This window comes from Electrophorus electricus, chromosome 1 (assembly GCF_013358815.1).
Source record: "Electrophorus electricus isolate fEleEle1 chromosome 1, fEleEle1.pri, whole genome shotgun sequence".
NCBI lineage: Eukaryota > Metazoa > Chordata > Actinopteri > Gymnotiformes > Gymnotidae > Electrophorus > Electrophorus electricus.
Window position 1 is genome coordinate 4,930,888 of NC_049535.1, and position 21,650 is coordinate 4,952,537.

The 21,650-nt window shown below is 45.4% G+C and overlaps 2 protein-coding genes and 1 long non-coding RNA gene across 3 annotated transcripts; 2 read left to right on the forward strand and 1 right to left on the reverse strand.

The window, feature by feature from the left end:
- Nucleotides 1–286: 286 nt before the first annotated feature.
- Nucleotides 287–3,944, forward strand: LOC113586496. The gene is made up of 2 exons (XR_003411620.2): nucleotides 287–2,453; nucleotides 3,616–3,944. It is a non-coding gene; the product is annotated as an uncharacterized LOC113586496 (long non-coding RNA).
- Nucleotides 3,945–14,114: 10,170 nt separating this feature from the next.
- tomm20b (translocase of outer mitochondrial membrane 20b) lies at nucleotides 14,115–18,657 on the forward strand. The gene is made up of 5 exons (XM_027024668.2): nucleotides 14,115–14,342; nucleotides 15,165–15,211; nucleotides 15,394–15,475; nucleotides 15,609–15,751; nucleotides 16,045–18,657. The coding sequence occupies exons 1-5, from the start codon at nucleotides 14,219–14,221 to the stop codon at nucleotides 16,087–16,089; spliced, it is 441 nt and encodes a 146-aa protein (XP_026880469.1). The 5' UTR covers nucleotides 14,115–14,218; the 3' UTR covers nucleotides 16,090–18,657.
- rbm34 (RNA binding motif protein 34) lies at nucleotides 17,997–21,613 on the reverse strand. Its single transcript, XM_027024667.2, has 11 exons — nucleotides 21,358–21,613; nucleotides 20,733–20,895; nucleotides 20,513–20,622; nucleotides 20,211–20,424; nucleotides 20,008–20,067; nucleotides 19,886–19,929; nucleotides 19,694–19,777; nucleotides 19,544–19,607; nucleotides 19,403–19,445; nucleotides 19,178–19,296; nucleotides 17,997–19,063 (listed from the first exon to the last, which is right to left on the reverse strand). Exons 1-11 carry the CDS (start codon nucleotides 21,378–21,380, stop codon nucleotides 18,731–18,733), a joined length of 1,257 nt encoding a protein of 418 aa, XP_026880468.2. The 5' UTR covers nucleotides 21,381–21,613; the 3' UTR covers nucleotides 17,997–18,730.
- Nucleotides 21,614–21,650: the final 37 nt, after the last annotated feature.

The following is a 21,650-nucleotide window of genomic DNA, read 5'->3' on the forward strand; positions in this document are numbered from 1 at the left end:
TTCAGAAGAGTCGCCCGCTGTCTGGGTAAGAGCAGGCAGGATCCTTTCTGCTTCAGAAAAGGGAAGATGAAGAACAGCAGCGTGGTTGTTGATGTTTTCAGGACAAGTGTGTTGGAGGGAGGAATTCAGGACAGACATGCACCCACGCCGAGCACGCACACTCATACACTAGGTCAGATGGTAAAGGGAGTGGCTGAGAATGTTCGGCGAGATGAGATGGCGCGTGAGGAGAGACAGAGCGAAGGTGGGAGGGAGGGAGAGAGAGAGAGAGAGAGAGAGAGAGAGAGAGGGGCACACTGGCACTCCCATCTGCTGATGCTCTGTAGGGCCTCCGGCACTTTCCATTCAGTCTGCTGAGCCTGTGCCATCTCATCCTGCCCTGCTCCACTGCACCCAGGGGTACTGTACACACACAAACAGCTACGCATATATTAGTTCAGAATCTATAGATGTACATCCTACTGTATAGGTATGTAAACAAACATGCATATCGAGTAGGGCACATAGTTGTGAAACACACACACTCATAGCACAATCATCACCATCTTATTTGTGAACCAATGCACATAATATTAAAGGGCACATGCGTTAATGGATATAACGCTGCGCGTGTGTACAGTGTGCTGTGGGCCAGACGCAGACCTGCTGACACGAGGAGACGCAGCAGCCGAGCCTGGAATGAATGATTACTCATGGAAAGCTACCCTCCGCCTTCCTCTGACCCAACCATTGATGCACTTAACATATTTTCCTATTAGAGGCACAGTCAGTCAACATGCGCACGCACACACACCCCTCTGGAACCCCCTCCTTCTTGCTCTTTGGCTCACTGCTGGCTAGGATGTGAGGAATGCTTTGTGCTAATGTTTATCTAGAAAGCCTTGAGGCTCTATAAGAGCTGACATGGGATAAGCTACTATTACAGTATTATCTCAGCCTCTGCTGTTTTTATATACTGTTATACAACCTTCATAACATATTAGAAATAATATTTAAGACAATATCCTTCATTTCCAAGCAAAGACTTAGAATCTGGTCCGCATATTTTTATTTATTTATTTATGTTAATTTATTTATTTTATTTTTTTCCACTAGAACTTGTCTATGGATCTCACAGTACAGCTGTAGTTAATGGTGAAACCTTAAGTTTATGTTGGAAAGCAGTATTTAATATGCTGACAAAAGAAACTAAGAAAAAACGACTTGGCTGCGTTTTGCTCTCGGCTGAAATCGCGCTAACTGTGTACTTTCTCCGCTATCAGAGCACTACTCTATAAACAAGCCCAGATCAAGCCATCTATCATCTTCAGAACAGCGTGTTCAAGGCGATCCTCATCAGCATCTTGGTGGAAAAAGTGATTCGCAAACGGCTAGGACCCAGCAAGGACCAGGTCGGGCAGCCTCGACTGCGCTTAAAGTTAAATCAGAACTAAGTCTAGTTATAAACGGAAAAGGACATGCCCTCCAAAAGCCCCCCCTGACTCCGAGTGTGACTGATCTCAACCCAAATCTTAATCTGAGTCTGTAACATATCCCAACACGGGTGACTCCGCGTATTTATCCCCGTCGCCTAACGTGCGCGACCGTAGCCGCAGTGCCAGTGCCGACCGCGAACGGCTCCGCGCCCATTGGTTCCTGCTTTGATGCCTACCGGTGTCGGCTCGCTGCCCCGTTTATATTTGGAAATGGATAGCGAGACACACCCTTGCGCGCTTGTCGCTGAACCGACCCGTCGGCTGTGGTCAGATGGCAGTGCACGCCCCAGCAAATGTGCCTCATCTCCGTTCCCGGAAATAGGATCAAGGTTCTTTGTCCTATGCTCCTAATGGGGCCTTGATCAAGGAGCAACAGTGTAAGTATTTGCCATGGCAATTTATACTTTGGTCTATTCTGCGAAGCGAGTTGTTTCATTTCTGAGAAAAATTATTATATCTAACCTCTAATTGCAGTTATTCTTTATGCTTATATAATTATCTGACTTTTCATTGTACCCTATAAATGGATTTGGTGTGTGTATGTGTCACATATCCATCATTTATGGCTGAGGCGTCCCTGGAGTGCGGCAGGGACATCTGGGCCTCTCCAGGAGCCTTGAAACCACGCCCGGATTTCCCAGAATCCTTTGCTCCTCTGCACGCTACCTGCCTGGCCCTGCTGAGTGACAGGATTAAAAGCCTGGAATCTTCCGGACGACTGGGGAGAATCATTGCTGGAAGATGTTTTAAAATCAGTCAGTCATGAATCAAGACTTCCGTTTTTTACATAGTTAACTAAATGAAGCTTTCGGGCTTTCCTTTAAAAACTTGCGTATTCAGTCGCTATGTTGATTAATCGTCATGTGCACGCCCTTGAACCAAGATTATGGTTGCAGGACAAAAAAAACGCATGGCAGAAGGACGCAATTTCCACTGAGTGAAAGTGCAGAGCAAATGTAGAGCATGTGTCACACACAGGTGAGCGATAGGGGGAATCTCCATCTGCTCTTTCAGTGCCTGCAGTATGAATACCATTTTGCCTTTCCTGCACTGTAGAACATGGCCATGGTTCAGACACCAAACATGTCCAGCCTTGCAAAAAGAAAAACCAGACCGACCAGCCGTACCCACCCCTCCACATCCCACTTTCCTAAACTTCTGTATGGGGTTTTCTAATGTTAGCAATACCCTGGGCGCTCTCTCTCTCTCTCTCTCTCTCTCTCTCTCTCTCTCTCTTTGAACTGTGATGGAAAAAGGGAGGTGGTGGGGGGGGGAAGAAACCTGCATCCTGTGGGAACAGCTGTGACCCATCATCTGTGCAAAGCCCGGCCCCTTTTCCCTCTTGTCTGGAAATAGGGCCCTTAATGGATCCACCACTCCAAGCCTGCGGTGTGCGTACACGCGTGTCTGTGTGTGTATGCGTGTGCGTTTCGGTCAGCTGTGGTTCAGGGCTTCATGGGACTGGGTTTGGGGGAGGAACAAATGTGCCCTGGGGTTACTGGAACTCTCCAGGCCTTCCCTAGGGGCAGAGGGGCATGTTCTAAAAGGAGTTTAGTATGCTTGCATGTAAAGGACGTTGCAGTATCAGGCCCGATATAGTCGGGCGTCATTGTTGATGAGTGCCAGGCTGGAAAATGAAAGGCAAGAAGAGGCCACAGCGAGCTATCTGAGGCGAGGCTGGAGGCTGCTTAATGGAAAACCCATGTGATGCTCCAGTGGCTGAGTTTGCTTTAGCAACCAAATAGCAACTCCATGCGGCTTGCCATCTGATCATCAGAAACCTGAGCCGATCGCGATGATGAAAAGATCTGGCACAAAACTAGAGTCAAACGGAGCCCTGTGTCAAAGAGACAGGATGGGGGGGGGGGAGCACTTTGGTGATCTTCCCTGCTTGCCTGTGAGGTGACTTGTTCTCATCATAATGAGTGTAGGAAGGTTTGCTTGGGTTGTTTACTTTTGTTGTTGTTGTTGACAGGAGCTCCTAAAATGCATTAGAGACACTCACCAGACATGCACTGTTCCCGCTCACACACACACGCCCTGAAGCATCCTGACAAGCGTGGCCCAGTAGCTCCCCATATCTCTCTCTTGCCTTCTCTCTCTCTCTGTGTGTCTGTATCTTGCATCATGCGGGGTGGAGTGCTCTGAGGGAATGCGAGCTAGGACCGGTGCCAGATGAATGCCGTCCTTGCCGCTCAGAGGAGAGACGCAGGGGGAGGGGTTCAGCGCGCAGCCATTTTCACAGCAACGGCGCTCTCTCGCCTGCCTGCCACGCACCGCACAGCCTGCTTTCGGACCAGAGCTGGCACGGAGGAAACAAAAGAGCTAGCACAATGTTTTCCTCACACTGCCTTTCCTTTTTTCTGAAAGTGCAGAAATCCTCGTTCATGTCTCCTTATATCCATTTAACTGCCCCAGTGCAGAAAACATCTTGTAAGAAATTTCATTAAAAACTGCTGCTCACCAGTACAAGCCACTCTGATGATCCTGCACTGCATAAGCGAATGAAACAAACCATAAATGACCAATTACCAAATGACCAAACAAGGGGGAAAACGGCCCCGAGTTGGCTAAACATTACCTAAGGCTCCAGCGTATTCTTGCTAATTCTCGATAAAGTCGTTTGGGGGAAAGTTGCTCTCTGCAGGGCCTTGGTGTGGAAGGGAGCATGGACATAGCTCCGCATGCCAATGAAGGCAAGGGCGGCCCGTGCGTGCCAAGTGGATGTCCTTTTTCGGGGTCGGCCGTAATCTTGCCGTCCTTGGCAAATTGGCAGCTCAGGCTCTGGGTGAATGCAGGGTCACGGCGGCCTCGCTCACGTCAGCCACGGGCCCCCCCCCCCACCACACCCCGCTCCTCCCCCAGCTGCGCTCGGCCTCCTCCTGGCTCGACTTTTTGCTGCTGAAGGTTTCTTAACTACGGCTTAGATTTTCGACCCATTTAACTGAAACAGTGTTGTCACAGGTAGGGGCTGAGTTTTTGTTTGTTTGCTTGTTTTTCTTTAAAAACAAATAAAAAAAAGATGAATGCAAAATGGTTGGCCCAAAAGCAACTGGTAGACAGTGAAATGAAATGATCAGTGTCATTTGGGTGTGTTTTAGCTTGACTTTAGAAAACACATCACGTGGTTAAAGGGCACTTGTCACACCTAAACCTATAATAATGTTTGGCCTCATTCCAAACAACAGTTGTCAGAGAAGAAAGGAGTGCATACCAAGATTTATGATAGGCCAGTGCCTCAGGCGTTGTTGTGACACATTTTCTAAGAGCGTATGCATGTACACACACACACACACACATACACACACACACATACACACTGTAACCAATCAAAAGCTCACTATATAGTCTCTAAAGGACTTGACAATAGAACATAAATGTGCTTTTGCAATCAGATTCCATAACCTTACAACACAACCTGACCCAGGTTGATAAGGGAACAAGTTACCGGGCGGGGGGGGGGAGAGAGAGAAAAGAAAAAAAAATCCAGCTCTGACGAGTGTATGGCCTGAGCCTGGTAATGCAGACATGTGGAAAGCACATTGGTCGCCAGGGGCACTTCTGAGAACGGCCACAGCGGGGTGGGGGTGGGTTCTGCCGACGACTGAAAGCTGGCTCTGTGTGCACGCACTGCATAAAGGTCAAAGGTCACGTCGATAAATCTGGAGGCGAGACTCTAGCTCCCAGCAGCGATTCCAAGCAGTCAGCTGGTGGGAGAGTGGCAGAGCTCACTGCGGCCAACTGATTTATGGAAGTGGAGCATGCCCTGCCAAGCAGCACAGAAGGGCACGGAAAGTTCCGCCAGTGCTGCTCTTGGCGGCCATTTTAGAACAGAGCTATCTTGAGGCCGCGGCCTCGTAAAAGCGGCCGGGCAAAATACATGAAAAGGGTGATATTTATGGCAGGCTGCAATCTAATCTTAAACAGTCATTTAACATTTGAAATCAGAAATCATGGTAGCTTTAGGCTGCTATCGCTGAGCTACTCCATCTCTGTTTTTGTCAGTCAAGACACTTAAAGCCTTTCTCCTTTTATTGGTGCTATTTTCCAATATCATGTTAAAATACTTAATGGACAGTACTACAAGTATATTTTGTGACATCCTATCACACTTTAACAATCACTTGTTCTGAGGTTCATAAAAGAAGCTTTGCAACTGCTTGCTCTTCAATGATGTGACTGTCTGAGCCAGAATGGCGTGCTCATTCTGTTGAACAGGCATAGTCAGCCATTTTGTGTCTTTTGATCAATTTGTTTACATTACAATGCGTTCCTACAGGCATGACTAAGAGCATGCCTGCAGTAGAGAGAAGTCATGATGAAAGATTTTCAGGAATCCTCCTGAATTACTTCATCAGGTTAAGCAACTTCTGCTTTTGTTTCTTCAACCGAAATATGCATTTGCACCCATACTTTGGGGAGCAACCCAGTATGCTGTTTAACAGATAATATCTTTTGCAGTTGGAGATACTGAACGGTCTAATTTTTACACCTCACTAACAGGCAGTTTTCTTGAAATATAAGGGGCATTGGGCATACCTTAAATCACTGAGAATTACAGGGCCAAAGGTGGATCTTAAGGGGTCTTGTTTTTGACTACACAACTACATTCTTGAACTAAAGGTTTCTAGAGACTTTAACATGGAAACACTTCAAGGAAACAGTATTAATATGAATACTGAACATGCACCAAGGCGGAGACAAAACACTCGAGAAAACAGAAGCGAAAGTGAATAAGCGGGGAAAACACGTCCTTAAACCTGATCACGGCTTTGCAGCCGCGTGGGTGCCTGCTGTGCCAGATCGCCTCTACTCACATACCCAGAGCCCCGCCCACCGACCTTCACACACCCACGCGCATAACCCTGCGGTTACCTGGCAACCCTGCTTCGCTTCAGATCCCCGCGTTGCCATGTCGACTGAACGCACACATGTGGAAGTGTTCTTTGTGTGTCTCTGTGTGTGTGTGTGTCTAGCCTAATTGTCACAGGACAGGAAATGTTTCTAGCCGACCTTTTGATCTCAAAATGTTCTTGGAGACGACAGGGTCGGTTGCATATGTGTGGAATGTGCACGCGGCATGAGCTGTCAAGTCACACGTCTAGATAATTGCTTCACGCAGATACATCGTATTAACGTTACATCAACTATCCAGTAGCGTTATAATAAACAGAAATCTCAGGCTGTCAGATCAGTGCTAGCATTTAGCAACTGGTTCACTTCGTCGGAAACTAGTGCATGTGCAAGCGAAAACTGCAGTTCTTCTTTCGCTCTAAAGTTTTAACTTCCTACTTAAATATCCTTTAAATGCTACAAAGCTCTGTCTAAACCAAGCGCTAGAAATATTTCTCCACTTTGGAAAATGTCAGCATGCGCAAAAGCGCTCTCCGCCTTGCTGAAAATCTTGGCGAGTCTGTTGCGGTTGTCCTGGCAACCTGGTTCCCTTCTCGGGAGGGATCCATTGATTGGGAATGGTGCACGCGGCGCTTGGCTTCCAGCGCACGCTCCTGAAGCCTCCCCAGCGTCAATTACGCTTTTTTACACAGCAGCCCACTCCCAGGTAGAGAAAAAAACCCCAAAACAACTATGCATGAATCAAAGCAACAACAACAAAAAAAAGGACCCTGATATATACTGAGCTACTGCGCTGTAGCTGAACATGCCGAGGAAAGGTTTACCAAACATCTAAAACTGGCACAATAAACCGCGCAATACGGAGCCCAAATATGTCTGAAGCTCCTCGCTACCTAGCACTCTAGGGAATGGTGAACTGTGTTTCACCGACTCTAAAAATAACAGAATAATGACGTGAAGAGGACGGGCTCAGACGACACGACATAGCCACAAATAATACGTGGTTATAACCAGTTGAATTTAACAGGGTTCACTGTTTAAGACCCATTTCAGAGAGAAATATTATCGGCTGCACCACCGAGTGGAGAGCGAACATTTGGTCCAAACAGTGTTAATTGGTTCGTTAATCAGCAAAATGTCAGTTTCATTCAAGAGAGCTACATATTAGGCAGTGTGCTTTAGCTGCAAGAGAAAGCGATGGAGAGAGGGGTCTTTTTTAGATTCTGTTTAATTGTGATTACTTTGGGAAACTTGCTTAGCTTAATCCATCCCTCTTCCTTCCATCACATTGGAAAAACAAACACAGTTACAGTCAGAAGCTTCAAAGCCCTGCGTGTTTCAGATAAAGACATCAAACGGTTCTTTCAGATGCAAATTGGTGTGGCGGCGCTGGCGGTTACTCAAAAATAAACACACTCCGGCATCGTTACAATTATTCACCGGCACGGCACTTTTCCCGGTGAGAGAGGGGATTACGGGTACTGTAATGCCTCTGGTCAGAAAATACGAGGCGATGTCGTTCGTTGTTGCCAAAGCAGAGCAAAGAGACCGCAACTGTGTTATGGCTGCCGGCAGCCTCTGCCTAGACTTGGGGAGTTGTATTCTGGGGTGGGAGAGCTCAAACTGGCACACAGCAAAGGTGCCCAGGCTTTGGCATCTGTTGCCCGTCTCAGATGACAGTGCAGAGGACGCGTGGCCCAGGCAGGCTCCTTGTAACTCAGCACCAGCTGCGGGGGGCTATCAACTCGCTTGCCCTTTCAGCATCCCGGCTTCTCCAGCAGCTGACGCCCCGCGAGCCCCGGGGAGGTGGCACGGTGGAGATTGCTGGGCGAGGAAGGGCAAGGGGTGGTTGATATTTTGAGATGGAAGGCTTGTATTTTTAGGGCAGCTGCACCCTGCTCCATTCGCCGCATTCCGGGGTGGATGCAAATAAACAAACAAAAGGCTGGGTTTCTGAAGCAGGACAGCTGCTGGGCACGGATTGTGCTGTCGTCGTCTCCCTGCGTCAACACCCCGGCCCGTCATCAAAATGGCCACCGCTTCTCAGATGAGGTCTTAATATTAGCACTAAATGGTTACACAGATACAGTGGCGCATGTGTCCCAGTGTATGGACATGATAGCCCCGACGCGTCATATACTTAGAAAACCACCTGCACCCATGAGCCGACCACGAGCCTGAGGAGAGCATTTCAAACGCGAGGACGGGCTCTAAATAACACTTTGCCGCTAGCTGCATCGTCACCTCTCTGGGCAGACCCTGGATGCTGGCCCTAATGCGGGTATCGTCAGGTCCAATGTGAAAAGGGCCCTGCACAAACTTCCTTCTCACTGGGGCACCAGGACCAAGGCTGGGTGGCAAAAAGTGCTGTGTCAGCCTCACGCGGAGCTGCTGCCTGCCCAAGACCTTGGCCAAGCACCTGGATAGATTTCTGGCTCTATAAAAAAAGAGTATGGAGGATGACAGCTGCCTCCTGTCAAGCAACTTTTTTTTTTTTTTTTTTCCCTTGTCGCCACGCAAATAGCAGAATTCACACCTGCATCACACTGATGGGTGTCAATGGCGGTGGAGAGAGATGGGCACCAGATGTCGGGTTGCTGCCGGCGTGGGTGGGAGGACCTCAAGCATTGAAAGATCACTCAACAGAGGGGGAATGGTGAAGGTGATGGATAAGAAATGGTCTGCGTTTTTCTCTGTTAAGAACAAAGTTTTGGGGAGAGAAGGGAAAGGGGTGAGGGAGGGGCGCGGGGGGGATTGCATCATCAGAGGAGTCTCTTTCACTGGGAGGTGCCCAGCCTCCGGCCATGTAAACAGGAAACGAGAAAAGCCAAATGATGAATGTGTGGAGGGAGAGAGAGGAAAAAAGACCAGCGCCTTTCATCATCTGAGTATTTCCCGAGGCGAGCTTCGGGCGGAACGTGAGGGACAGAAGAGGGAAGAGTGAGAGAAAGAGGAGAGGCTAAGTAAATGCGACCAAACTGGAAATGTTTTCCGAAGATTGCGTTCCTAAACTCGCGCGGAAAATGTGGCCTCGGGCTCGAGCCAGTGTGTTCATGGGAGTCTTGACCGGAAACAAACGCTTTCGAAGCCTTGGAACACAACACGCAAGCAGAGGAATTCAGCGTAAAACACATCTTGAGTACTACAGCAGTACCACAGCTTTTTCCAAAATGTGTTTGAACTTTATGGGGGCTGTTTGTAGTTTATGGACAATTGTATTTTTCATCAGTTTATTAGAACTTAAAATGTGTACTCTCCAAAATTCCATATTTTGTGGCAGTGTGAACATATGCCTCTTTACAAACCCCTTTTCCCTGGCCACTGCTTACAGAACTGCTACAAAATGGCTGCCAGCTCTGCGGCAGGAACACTGTTTACTTTTTCACTCTTATAAAAACATGTGTGTAGATCTGGAAACAGCTTCCCCTCTGTGTGCGGTGGGAGACCCAGAGGCCCCTCTCTGACTCTAACCAACCCTGCCCCCCCCCGCCGAGCCCCGTCTCCAGTTTCACAGGCTGAAGGCCGTGACTATGGGAAACTCCGCTAAAGCTCGACGCGGCCGACTAATCCCCTGCAGGCACGTCTCCGGAGGCCCTGCTAGTCACTGCAAGAAAGTGCTGGAGTGTAAAGCTAATCCTGCTCACACCACTTCCGAGCTTGTTGAGCCCAAGAAAGCAGCCTCCTCCTCCAGCGTCCCTCTGCCAGGCCTGCGTTTGCCGGCGTTTGAGTCTCGCCATGCTGCGACAGAGCACCACATTACCCCCAGATACACACTAATCGTGCTTCAGCCCCTTTTAAGACCAATGACGACATAAAAGAATACGTCCCCCCCAACTCCACCCTTCAATAATGAGCATTCATGGCTCTTTAATCATTGGATTTAAACAATCCCGATATAATTTGAAGGGAGTTCAAAAGGCTTAATTGGTATGCTCGGATGTGCCCACACGTGATCAATGCCTGTCTCTTTTCAAAGGCTTTAATCAGATCCATTGCAGGCGGAGGCAGCACGCAGAGCATCAATCCCGGGCCATCTGCAGCGTCGGTGACCTCTGCCAAGCCGCTCCCGCGGATGTGCCTGGCTGGCTGGCGCTAATGGCAGCAGCACACAGGGACTGAACAGAGAGCAGTCGAACAGGTGCAGATCCAGCCCCCCCCCCCCCCCCCCCCCCAAGCCCCACACCCCATAACGTGATCCAGGGTGGATTTCATGCACCTCAGAGCTGCCGGCTAATATGCTCACACCACTGATATGTATGGCATTGGCAGTATGAGAAGTACGCGGCTGTAGGACGGGTGTTATGTAGATCTGTGGCCAGTGGAGATCTCCACGGATACATGCATTACAGGAGGAGCCTATGATCTCTTTGCCAGAAAGAAAAGTGGACTACCTCCTAGAGTGCCAATAGAAATATGATGTTTTCAGTATTAATTGTACTGAGTTCCAATGTGGAGTGATCCTGATAAAAGAAGTCCTCTATATTCAAGTTGTGAAAAAAAAGTACAGTAAGAAATATCTAGTTTGTAAATCGCATAATATGGGTTTACTGCAGGTCATATGACTTCCTACAACACTGTACTAGGAAGTAATCTCCATTTCTGACCTGAGCACTGCACTAAAAAGGCTTTGATTTTTTATGATTTAAATTTGCCAGGACAGGAAATAGTTTATTCTTAGTACTGTTGTTAAGTAGTTATTTTATCTCAGTGTCACTGTCATGTATATTAATTATGTCTTAAAATCCAGGAACAAACCATACGTGTGTGTGTGTGTGTGTGTGTGTGTGTGTGTGTGTGTGTGTGTGTGTGTGTGTGTGTGTGTGGAATGAGTGTTAGGTTAGTGCAGCAGCTACCCCTACTGAAAGAACAGAGCCTATATCTACTTTCCTGGTGATCTCTCACCCAACTTGTGGTGCTACAATATACACGCTTTCTCCTGGTGTTTTCTAAACCTCTACTGTAAACCCCCACTTCGTTGTGGCTTAAAGGACAAGTTGTGAATCTAGGGAATAAACGGTTTCTCCCTCAGTGAGGGTGGAAGGAATGAACATTTGCGTTTCACCTCCTATGACCTAGGTGCTGAAAGCTGTGATTTGAACTGGCGGGTGGAGAGATTGCTGAGAGAGATCCACTGTTTACTGACCGTGAAAACCATGGCCGCAAAGCACAGGGCCAAGAGCAGGAGCACAGCAGCCTAATGTGCTCCAAGGCCAAGCACCACGCCAGCATGACAAAAAAGCCTTTACTCTCTCTCTCTCTCTTTCTCTCTCTCTCTCTGCCCTCCTTCTTTCTTTTTCTCCCTGAACCTTTTTTTTTCTATCTCCAATTCATGGCTTGAGGTGGCTTGCGAACCACCCACACCACACCATTCCAAATTCCACTACGTGTTCTTCCTTGGAAACACATTGCATGACATCGGTTTTGGAAGTGAAGTGGGCCACACTGGGTTCATGGAAAATACAGGGCCTGCCTGCCATGAGGGCTTTACCTAGACGTTCCTAGGCAGCGGCTGAGAAAGTGGTGTATATTATTCCATGCTGAAGAACGCGGGGGGATTTTTTCAGTTCCTGTCTCCTGGAACACATCCATTGCTGCACTGCGCCTGCCAAAGTTCACATAAGCAGCTGCAGCCTGGGTAAAAATAATTACACCTCTGTTTGCCCCAAAGACGAGGAAGGGAGGGAGAGAAAGTGTGGGTGGGGCGTCTCCAAACCTCTCCAACTGAACCATTCACACAGAAATCACACGGCACCCACAACCACAGCCTGATATTTGCTTTGACGTGTGATAGGCTTCCTCTGCTCCTCCTTAACTGTGACTGTGATTCCCACAGTGCTGTTGGGACAGTATTTTTTAAAATATGCACCTGACCAATTCTAAGTGGGAATGTGTATTTTTACTTTAAACTCTGCTACTGCAGCATTGGGTCTTTTTTTGTGTGTGTGCGTTGTGTCAGTCTGGAGAAGTAGAGGCACAAGTGCTGTCTTGGCGATTTGCTGCACGGGAGCTGAGCTTAAAAGCATGGCGGAGGACGCTGAAGATCACAAAGCGAAAGATAATTGCATCAGCTTCAAAGAAAGGAGTCAGTGAGCCAGGTTACTGTAAACGTGCTGACTCAGCTCTCCTCTTGAAAAAAAAAAAAGAAAAAGCAAAACAAGCAATCTCAATGCACTCACCGTTCTGCACCAGCTGCACTCACGTGGAGCTCAGCAAATGGCTCAGAAAACAGTAGTGCATTAACAGGCTGCTGGGGGGACAAAAATGTTCTCAGATGCAAAAAAAAGAAAAAAGAAAAAAGAAAAAATTGTAGATTGAAGTGTCCCATGTATAGTTACATATTTGACATTTAAATCACACCGTGGAACTCCTTATTGATCCAGTGCCACTTCACTACCGCCCTTTATTGCAGTTATTTGACTAGGAATAGAGTTCTTTGAGATTCTATGGTGAACACATTATATGCAAGCAATTTATCCAGGAACTGTTAATATGAAAGTCAGCAAATCGGTGTGGAATGCGCATTACTCAAACACGCCTGCTGTTCTCACTCAGGAGGTCATGAGGCCTCCAGAAGGAGTGAGATGGTGTGGCAAGAGTAGGAGTGACCTGGCGGGGCATGTAAGAGCAACTTCCAGGAACAGCCTAGTAATAACCCAGTAGTTAAGCTGCTGGATTGCTGTGATGTCTGGGCTCTGAGGACAGATGTCCTGGAGGAGGAGGAGGAAGGGCCTGGCTCGCAGCACCAGCTGTGAGTCAGCTGCGATCAGATAAGCTGCTATCAGAGAGACTGCCACAGATTATCCCCGCCAAAATGCACACCCAAATATGCCTGGCTACACATTCGGCACACAGCCTTATCTCGGCTAAATGAAGAAAAGGAGGCCAAAAACGTATATACATACATGCGTATTTGTAAAACATTTGAACATAAGGACCAATTATCCATGCAAAGACACAAACTAACACAGAGACACAATACATACAGTAAAAATCGTGCCTCTACTTTGTCGACTGGGAGAAGCCCCGATGTACGCTAAGCGAATCCCCATAGATAACATGTGGTTAATGACGACATGCAATGAGGCACCCAGCCCTTTAATAAACGCTGACCACAACAGCTGCGCATACTGGTGTGGGCTAGTACTACTGGGTGTAGAACTGAGGATTGGGGTCTGTCTAAACCACGCTGACGTCTCCTAATTAGCACTTGCATAAAAACACAGTCTGTGCTGTTGAGGTTGGTCTTTGCTTCTCTGATTATTGATGCCAGCTCCAAATAATCACACTTATGATGTTGAAAGTACCTTCTAGTATTGAGGGAGGCTATCCATAGTAAAAAACCGCAAAATGTTGTTTTTTGAAAATAAAAAATTTAAACTCAGACACACATTATAGCATGGGTAACAAATTAAAGGGATTTTCATTATTGCTGTGACCCACTGAACGTAATTTGCTAGAACAGATAGGTATAACCTTTTCGAACACTTTCAGCCTTGGTGGTGGGGCTAGTTTAACTACTTTATCATGGCTTGCTACTGCCATCCAGAGACAACATCTGAACTTACACGTTTGCGATCTAAATTCAATAAATCAAGACTGAACTTGTTTTTCGTACTCGCTTTTTCATAGCAGTCAAAACTCACGAACACGGCAGACAAATGCATAATGACCGAAACCTTATATTCTTTCAATGATCATGCGTCATTATTGGTGTTTCTGAACCGGCAACATTTATGGCCAGCTTAGCGTTTACGTCATTAAGAGCGCCGGCTGACATGGGGTCTTTCCTCGATCTCGTTACGTGAGGGTCATGCACAAAATCGTGTAACCGCATTTTCGCCCTCAAAAACACTATTTTCACTACAAGTGACTGTGCGTTGTTTGAAGTCATGATGGGCGGTAGGACGAGTGCAATCGCCGCCGGCGTTGGTGCCGCGCTGTTCGTTGGCTACTGCATCTACTTCGACAGGAAAAGAAGGAGTGACCCAAACTTCAAGATCAAGCTGAGAGAACGTGAGTGTTGAGCCGTGGTCCCAGTTTCCATGAGAGCGAACCCAGGCGTTGACCTGGTCGAAACCTCCACTTACACCTCCACCGAGGTATGGGGCATTCTGCCACGCTGCCACAGTGCTGCTATTGTTTGCTTGATACAACAGCGGTAGGCTGCTCCTTCAGAACAAGTGCCTTCCTAGCTGTACTAGTTAGCTATAAAGCTAGCTAGGTTAGCCTAGCTGTACTAGTTGGCTATAAAGCCAGCTAGATTAGCCTATCTGTACGGGTTAGCTATAAAGCTAGCTATGTTAGCCCAGCTGGAGACCACCCTTACTAGTTAGGGGAATGGTAGATATCCAAATTTCTTTCAACGCTCATGTTTTTAGCCACTTACCTCGCCGCGATTAGCCCGCTTTGTTTCACAATGATTCTTTGTAGCAGCTCCGTAGATCTTAAGCTTCAGTTTTGTACTAGTAGTTAGCTAGTTGGAACGCAAGGCTCCCAAAAGCAGGAGTTTAATCGGTCGCTGTTGTGGAAAATACTCAACCATGCAGTGGAGGGTAAGTTGAGAGGTTGAAGAATTTAAAGCTCGGAATACGTTGCTTGGTGGCTGTCTAGGATCGCTTTCTATGTTGGGTTGGATGCACGTTCCGCTCGAAAACAGCTTGCTGATGTGCTTGAACGCTTTCCGCCGACGTAAAATATTATCTTTAGATTCCCAAGTGTCTCCCTGTAATTTTCAGATGGGCTATTCTTGGGTTCAGTACGCGCGGTCAAAACAAGTGATATGTCGATAACAACCATGACTATGATCAGTAAAAGTTAACAGATTGTCGCCTGCAGGGAGGAGGAAGCAGAAGGCAGCGAAAGAGAGAGCTGGATTATCAAGGGTCAGTAAACACTTCTCCTGCCATTGATCCCAGTTGCTTTGCCTTGTTTAGGGGGATAGTCGTCTGTTTAATTCAAATTCAATTCAATTTCCAAAGACTGGTAATGTGACCATATTGCTTATTCTCACAGTATCAGGATAAAATGTTTTGGAAATTAGGCACTAAAGCTTGTGTGTCTGTAGCTTCCAGATTTGAAGGATGCTGAGGCTGTTCAGAAGTTCTTCCTCGAGGAGATTCAACTGGGGGAGGAACTACTGGCACAGGGTAAGTCTCTCCTTTACTTAAGTTATTGTAACGTTAATGCCACCGTTGCATGCATAAATTGCAGTGACTTGCACACTTAGACTTAATATATGCTCATATCAGGAGATACAAGGGAAATACTCTTGTGTTTTAGGAGACTATGAGAAAGGAGTGGACCACCTGACCAATGCCATTGCGGTGTGCGGTCAACCTCAGCAGCTCCTGCAGGTGCTACAACAGACCTTGCCTCCACCCGTCTTCCAGATGCTTCTCACCAAACTGCCCACCATCAGTCAGGTGAGGAAAAAGGTGGAGATGATGGATGCGTTTATGTGTGGGATGCGAAAAGCGGACCCTTGTGGTGAGGGAGAATGTCCCGTCTTGGGATTTAAGTGGCATGGAGCCCAAACAAAGAAGAGCGTCACTGTGTGGGCTAGTCTAAAGAAAGCTGTCTTGTCTGGGTGGTCGTGTACTCATTATCATGTGGGTGATCCAGCTAATGTATAGTATCAGTGCACAGGCAGAACTCTCAACATCTACTTGATGTACACTTTATGTGGTAACGCAAGTGTTCTCTTTTCTTTTCGTAGCGCATCGTCAGTGCACAGAGTGTGAGTGATGATGACATTGAATAAGCGGAGGCCCTGTATGTATGACACTCTCCAGCAGAATCTTCTCCCACCAGTTTTACTACTCCATGGTGAAATTGCTCTCCTGTTTCTTCCCATCCACCTAAAAAAGAAACCGGCCACTCAAACCCCCTTGCATAAAATTCTTAATTTTTCTTAAAAAGGCCATATGAGCCTGTAGGTTTTCCTGTGTTAAGAGTATCAGTGTTTTTGATACATTTATTACCTCTTATCTTGACATGGTCAAATAACAATGATTTAGAGGCTGTCAACAAACGGCAGTTAATGTTTTTGAAATCTGTGAAAATGAGGGAGGGAAAAAGAATGCCCATATTTTCAGCTGCCTTTATTACATAGTATGGCATTTGTGGCAAAATCAGTAAATATGTAGGGTGTTCTTTTACTGGCAAAGTTCGAGAGCATGCAAAACATTTACGAAACTCTCCCAGTTTTCTTTTGCTCTCATGCAAAACACATTTGTGAGGATTCAAATGTATCCTGCTCTCACTTTGGGTTTGGCCTGTTCTGCTAAACCTGACACACACACACACACACACACACACACACTCAGGTAGATCCTGTTCTTGCTCACACTTGCTCTTCCGTTTGGGGATTCAAATTTAACCTGTGTGCTCACAAAATGTCTGTTCTCTTGCTTTTGGATTTTCTTTTCAACAATGCTGTCAAAAGTCCTCCTCCATTTGGATGGGGTTAAGGGGTTACTGACGCTCCCCAGAGTTCCAGTGCCAGCATTGGTTGGGAAAAGCACAGTAAACACACAAATGCTGAAACAAGGTACAGATTGATTGACCGAGTTACTGGCATAGGGTAAGGTGAGTGTATACGGTAAGGCGACCTATAAAAGGTGATTAATGCAGACTTAAGACATCTACAGCTGCACTGGGCTAGTTTTTCTATGTGGATTAGCCAGCTTTAACTGGGACACATTATTCTTTACAATCATCATGCATACAAAACAAATTAATAAAGCTATGTTTTAGTTATTTAATGCATTCATAATGCTTTCTTTGTGAAGTTGAGATAGTCAAGCCCAGGGGAAGATTAGCTGACATCATTCAGCAATCTTTAAAACTTGATGTGTAACCAAGACCTACAGAGAGTAATTAGCCATACAGGCCCAGCAGATAGCAAAGACATCTCAGAACTAACTGGCTAGCTTTATATATGTTTACCCAGTATATTGCCTAACATTACAGGCTCTTTGCCAGCTATATCTTGTATATGATGTAACCATGTAGCCAAACGTGGCTATACTGGCGAGATGATGATAATAGCTGGATAATTATGTCCCAGTTAACTGTAAGAAGCAGCATAAACTAAATTGATAGATTAAGGTTATTGAACTTTTGTTAGCTAGATGTCGTCTTGAGTAAATCTGGCTAATTGTTAGCTTTAATGTTTCGCATTTGCTGTGCCACCTTTTGAATATAAAAATGCTCCATCTGGATGGAGGGATATTTAATATATATATATAAAAATAAAATGAGAGAGATGAATGAGTGTGCACACACTGAGTAATGAATTGTTACTCTTGACCTGTCCAATAGGGCCAAAAGTGTCACAGGACAAGTTTGAGCGTGCATGCACATTCCCCAAACAAAAGAATAGCAAATTTGTGCAAGAGTAGGCAGTATTTGAGAGTGCAAGGGAAGTTTTGTACTAGAGAATTGTTGATTTGATTGAGAAAATAGCTACGTGTTTTGCACGAGATGAAAGGTTCGTGAATCATGCTCTATACTTATGGCAGTACAAAAGAATGCCATAAATATGCACTGAACTATTACTGCACATGGTTCACAGTTGCTTCTCTGCTGTAGACAAAATGTTTACATTGTCTGGTCCTGTGGTTTTCAGTCCCATGCCTGGGGAACAAATAGATCAACATTTTTGTATTAACCTCCTCAATTATCCAAGGGTGCTGGGGCAGTGTAAAAGGTTGATTGTAAGGCCCTATGACTGACAGGGGCCCTAAAAATCCTTGGAACATCAAGTACTCCCCTCGCCTTCACTGTGGCCCAGTGTGACGTATTTTCATGGTGCCCAAATTGCCTGGTGATGCCTCTACCAGTATCCTTGATAAAGGGCTTCATAATTACCTGAACTAAATCAAGTTTTGTGGGATTGGGCAAATGGATAAATTAATCCATTTGGGATTGAGAACCCTGGTTTTATCATTATCAAGAATTCTTATTTTAAAAAGGTCAAGAAAGTAGGGTGTAAAATTATAAAACTGAGTTAGCAAGGTAACATCGATGCATGGAGCTGAACAATGTTGCCTTTGGTGCAGCTCAAGGGTACCTAAACTTGTGTTCCATGGGAGTGCATTGCTGCAGCACCATCTTGCAAATTCAGCTTTGCAGCACATCCCCTGGGCCTATAGAGAAGTCAGTGTTTTATTCATGTGTCAAGTTATTTTTTAAAATACTGTAGTGTCATGCATTATTTGCTTGAGGCTGCAGTAATTTTGAAGGTGTTGGAGTATTGCTCTTGCTAAGGTCCTTTGTAATGAGTGTTTTTGTTTTTAAACAAACAATAAAAGCCTGATGAAACTGATGTTTCCATAATTTATTTGCCTTTCTTGTTCTGGTCAATACAACATGACATTTGCTCAAGAAAAAAAGAAATGTTAAATGTGAACAGCCTTGCTCTTTTTCTTGGGTTTAAATGTCTTTTTCAGTCTTTGCCCCTTTTTAAGTTTGGGATTTGCCTTCTCTCCTGTGAAGGAGGTTGACGTTTTGTTGCTTATTTTGGGACCTTTCTTAAAGGGCCTTCCTTTGACTCTGTTTACAGTGTGCGTGGATCCTTTAAATCTGCTGGACTGGGCTCCTCTGCTCCTCCCTGCACCTCTTCCTGCTGGTCCTTTGTTTTTCTCCTTCTTCACAGACCTCTTCACCCTAATCTTCCGATCAAGCAGCTGGGAACCATTCATCTTCAGCGCCAGCATTACGGAGTCTGTGTTCTGGAAAGACAGGAAGTGTTAACATTTTTTTTTTTTTAAATCAAGAAAAGACGAGGCAAAAAAAAAAATGGCACAAAAATGAGACTAGATGGAAATTTCATGTGATCCTCGTACCTCAAAAAGGACATAGCCAAAGCCCTTTCCCAATCCAGAATTTCGGTCCCTCACCAAACGCACCCCTTCCACCTTTCCACACTCTTCAAAGTGCTGCCGCAAAGGTAGTTCCTTAACGTCTGTGAGGTGGTGAGAGGAAAGTATTATTAAAGCGGATGTACAAGAGATACCATCTTGGTGCTTTCAAATACATAAAAGACTTCAATGAGGCTGGAAGATCCTTACCATAAGGAAGGTTGCCCACAAATATAGACCTTTTATGGTCATGCTAGAAGAAAAGAGACTAAAAGCAATGAATACATTTGCACACTAATTTGTAAATATATATGCCAGCTGATAGCTGTCATGGGTAATAAGTTCACTCACTGAATCCTTCGTGGAAACTCGATCCACTCTGATATAAATGTTTTTTTCAATCTCCATTCCATTCCTACAAAGATATAGACAAAACTTATAGCACATCACACATCTTATGATTTCTGAAAAGACTTGCTTTTTATTTCTAAGGTGTGTCACCTTTTCAATGCATTCTCTGCCCCTTCTTCCTTTTTGAAGACTACGTAAGCATTGACACTTGGCTTTCTAGGATCAACTTGGCGTCTAGAAAGGAACACAAGTAGCATCACTGAAAATCCAAGATGCAATTCAAACCCTTTATTTTTTAAAGGATATTACAGTTGAGGAGATGCCATTAATCACAATACATACCGAATGGTGGCCAGCTTGCGCGACATTGATGGATCCTCCCGAACCTGCAAGCGATGCCTACATCAGAACTCTACAATAAAGCTGACAAGGTTGACTTCCAGTTGACATGTCAAAATACTTACAACTGAGCGGAATCGCACTGACTCAACATCTCCCAGCTCCCTGAATATTCTCTTCAGATCCTCCAAACAAGAAAAAAAAAAAAGAGAAACTGAAAACAAGGCACTTACATTAATGTAAGGAGATATAATGGGAAAAAGGATGAATCAGCATATTTTTAACAGACAATACATACATATAAATGTTGGCTATGCAAGCTGACTACCTCTTTTTTAAAGGTGGCAGGCAAGTTGCCAACAAACACTGTCCTTTTCAATTTAATTCTCTCCTCCATGTGGTTCCTTGCAGTCTTTTGTCGTTTACATGGATAGTCCTCTTCCAGTGTTTCTCTGTTGTCATCTAGTTTTGGAGCTTTGCGTTTGACTTTCTTTGGACTTTTTTCTTCGTCTTCGTCATCCGCGTTTTTTAAGGCTTCCTCTCTGTGAATGAAGAGTGGGCCGTGGATTGGTTAAAAATAAAACTATTCTCAACACTGCATTGCACACAATGCTCTAGGATGCCACAAACCTGATCTGCAGCTTCTTTTCAACTCTTGATTTTCCCTTTGTAGTCTCAAGGTCTTCACTTCTTGGTACATGACCAGCCTCCTTTTTTATACAGCTGGTCTTTGGCTTAATCTACAGACATGCATTAAAAAACAACCACCATCACTACCAAACACCTAGTTTATTCACGCTCATTCTCAGGCACTCTGACAGAAATTTTCAAAAGAAGCTCCCTGACTTACTTTTGGCGCAGGAACAAAAACAAATGAGCTCCTTGAGGATGTCGCTGAGAATAGTGAAGACAGTGCACCACTGGGGGGTGTGCTCTCCTCTGCACACAGGCTGTCCGATACCAGGCCAACAACGTAATCTTTGGTTCGTCCATCTTCACCTCCTGTCACCTCACTGTGAGAGGAAAAGCAGAGTGGTAAGTCCATGCAAAACCCACACGCACGTTCCACAGAAAGTTCACAGAATTAATGTTCAAGACAAGTGTAGGGCCAAGTTATGTGCCAGGCAGTTAGTTAAGGATAAGTTATAAGTTCAATAAAGTGTTCTTCTAGCACTACCCATTATCATTAACTGAAATTTAGAAAATGCAGGGAAAGCTCAAAATTGTGATCAAATCCTAGCTTAATAGCTAACAAATACTTATCTGTGTTGAAGTTAACAGATAATTATTTCTGTGAATAGAGGGAACACAAATTACTCAGTGCACAATGTACTGTACGAGAGATAACAAGAAGGTACACTGTCAACATGGAAAAACCCGTTCTATCTTTCGTTCCCATCTGGTCCAATGAGCAGACCTCTATGATGGCTAACTAGCTAACTTTTTAAAAAGTTGTGTAAAAACAAATGACAAACCGCTTAGCACCGTGCTTCTTCATTGATTACTATGCTCCACTCGATCCGCAAGATGCCTTATCTAGCGATTTTCTTGTTCGAGTTAAATGTTTTGTTTTGTTTTGTTTTTTTACTCAAAAACACATATCGGGTTGCCAAACAAATAAAACCGTTTTACTAGTTAGTGCTCTACCAAAACATGTCAAGCATGGCTTTTTCCAACTTGCACCAGTTTTTGTTTCCCTTAGGTATCAGTGGCACAAATCTTAGGTTCCTATACTTTTTAACGTAGACCACATTTTTATTGTACTAGC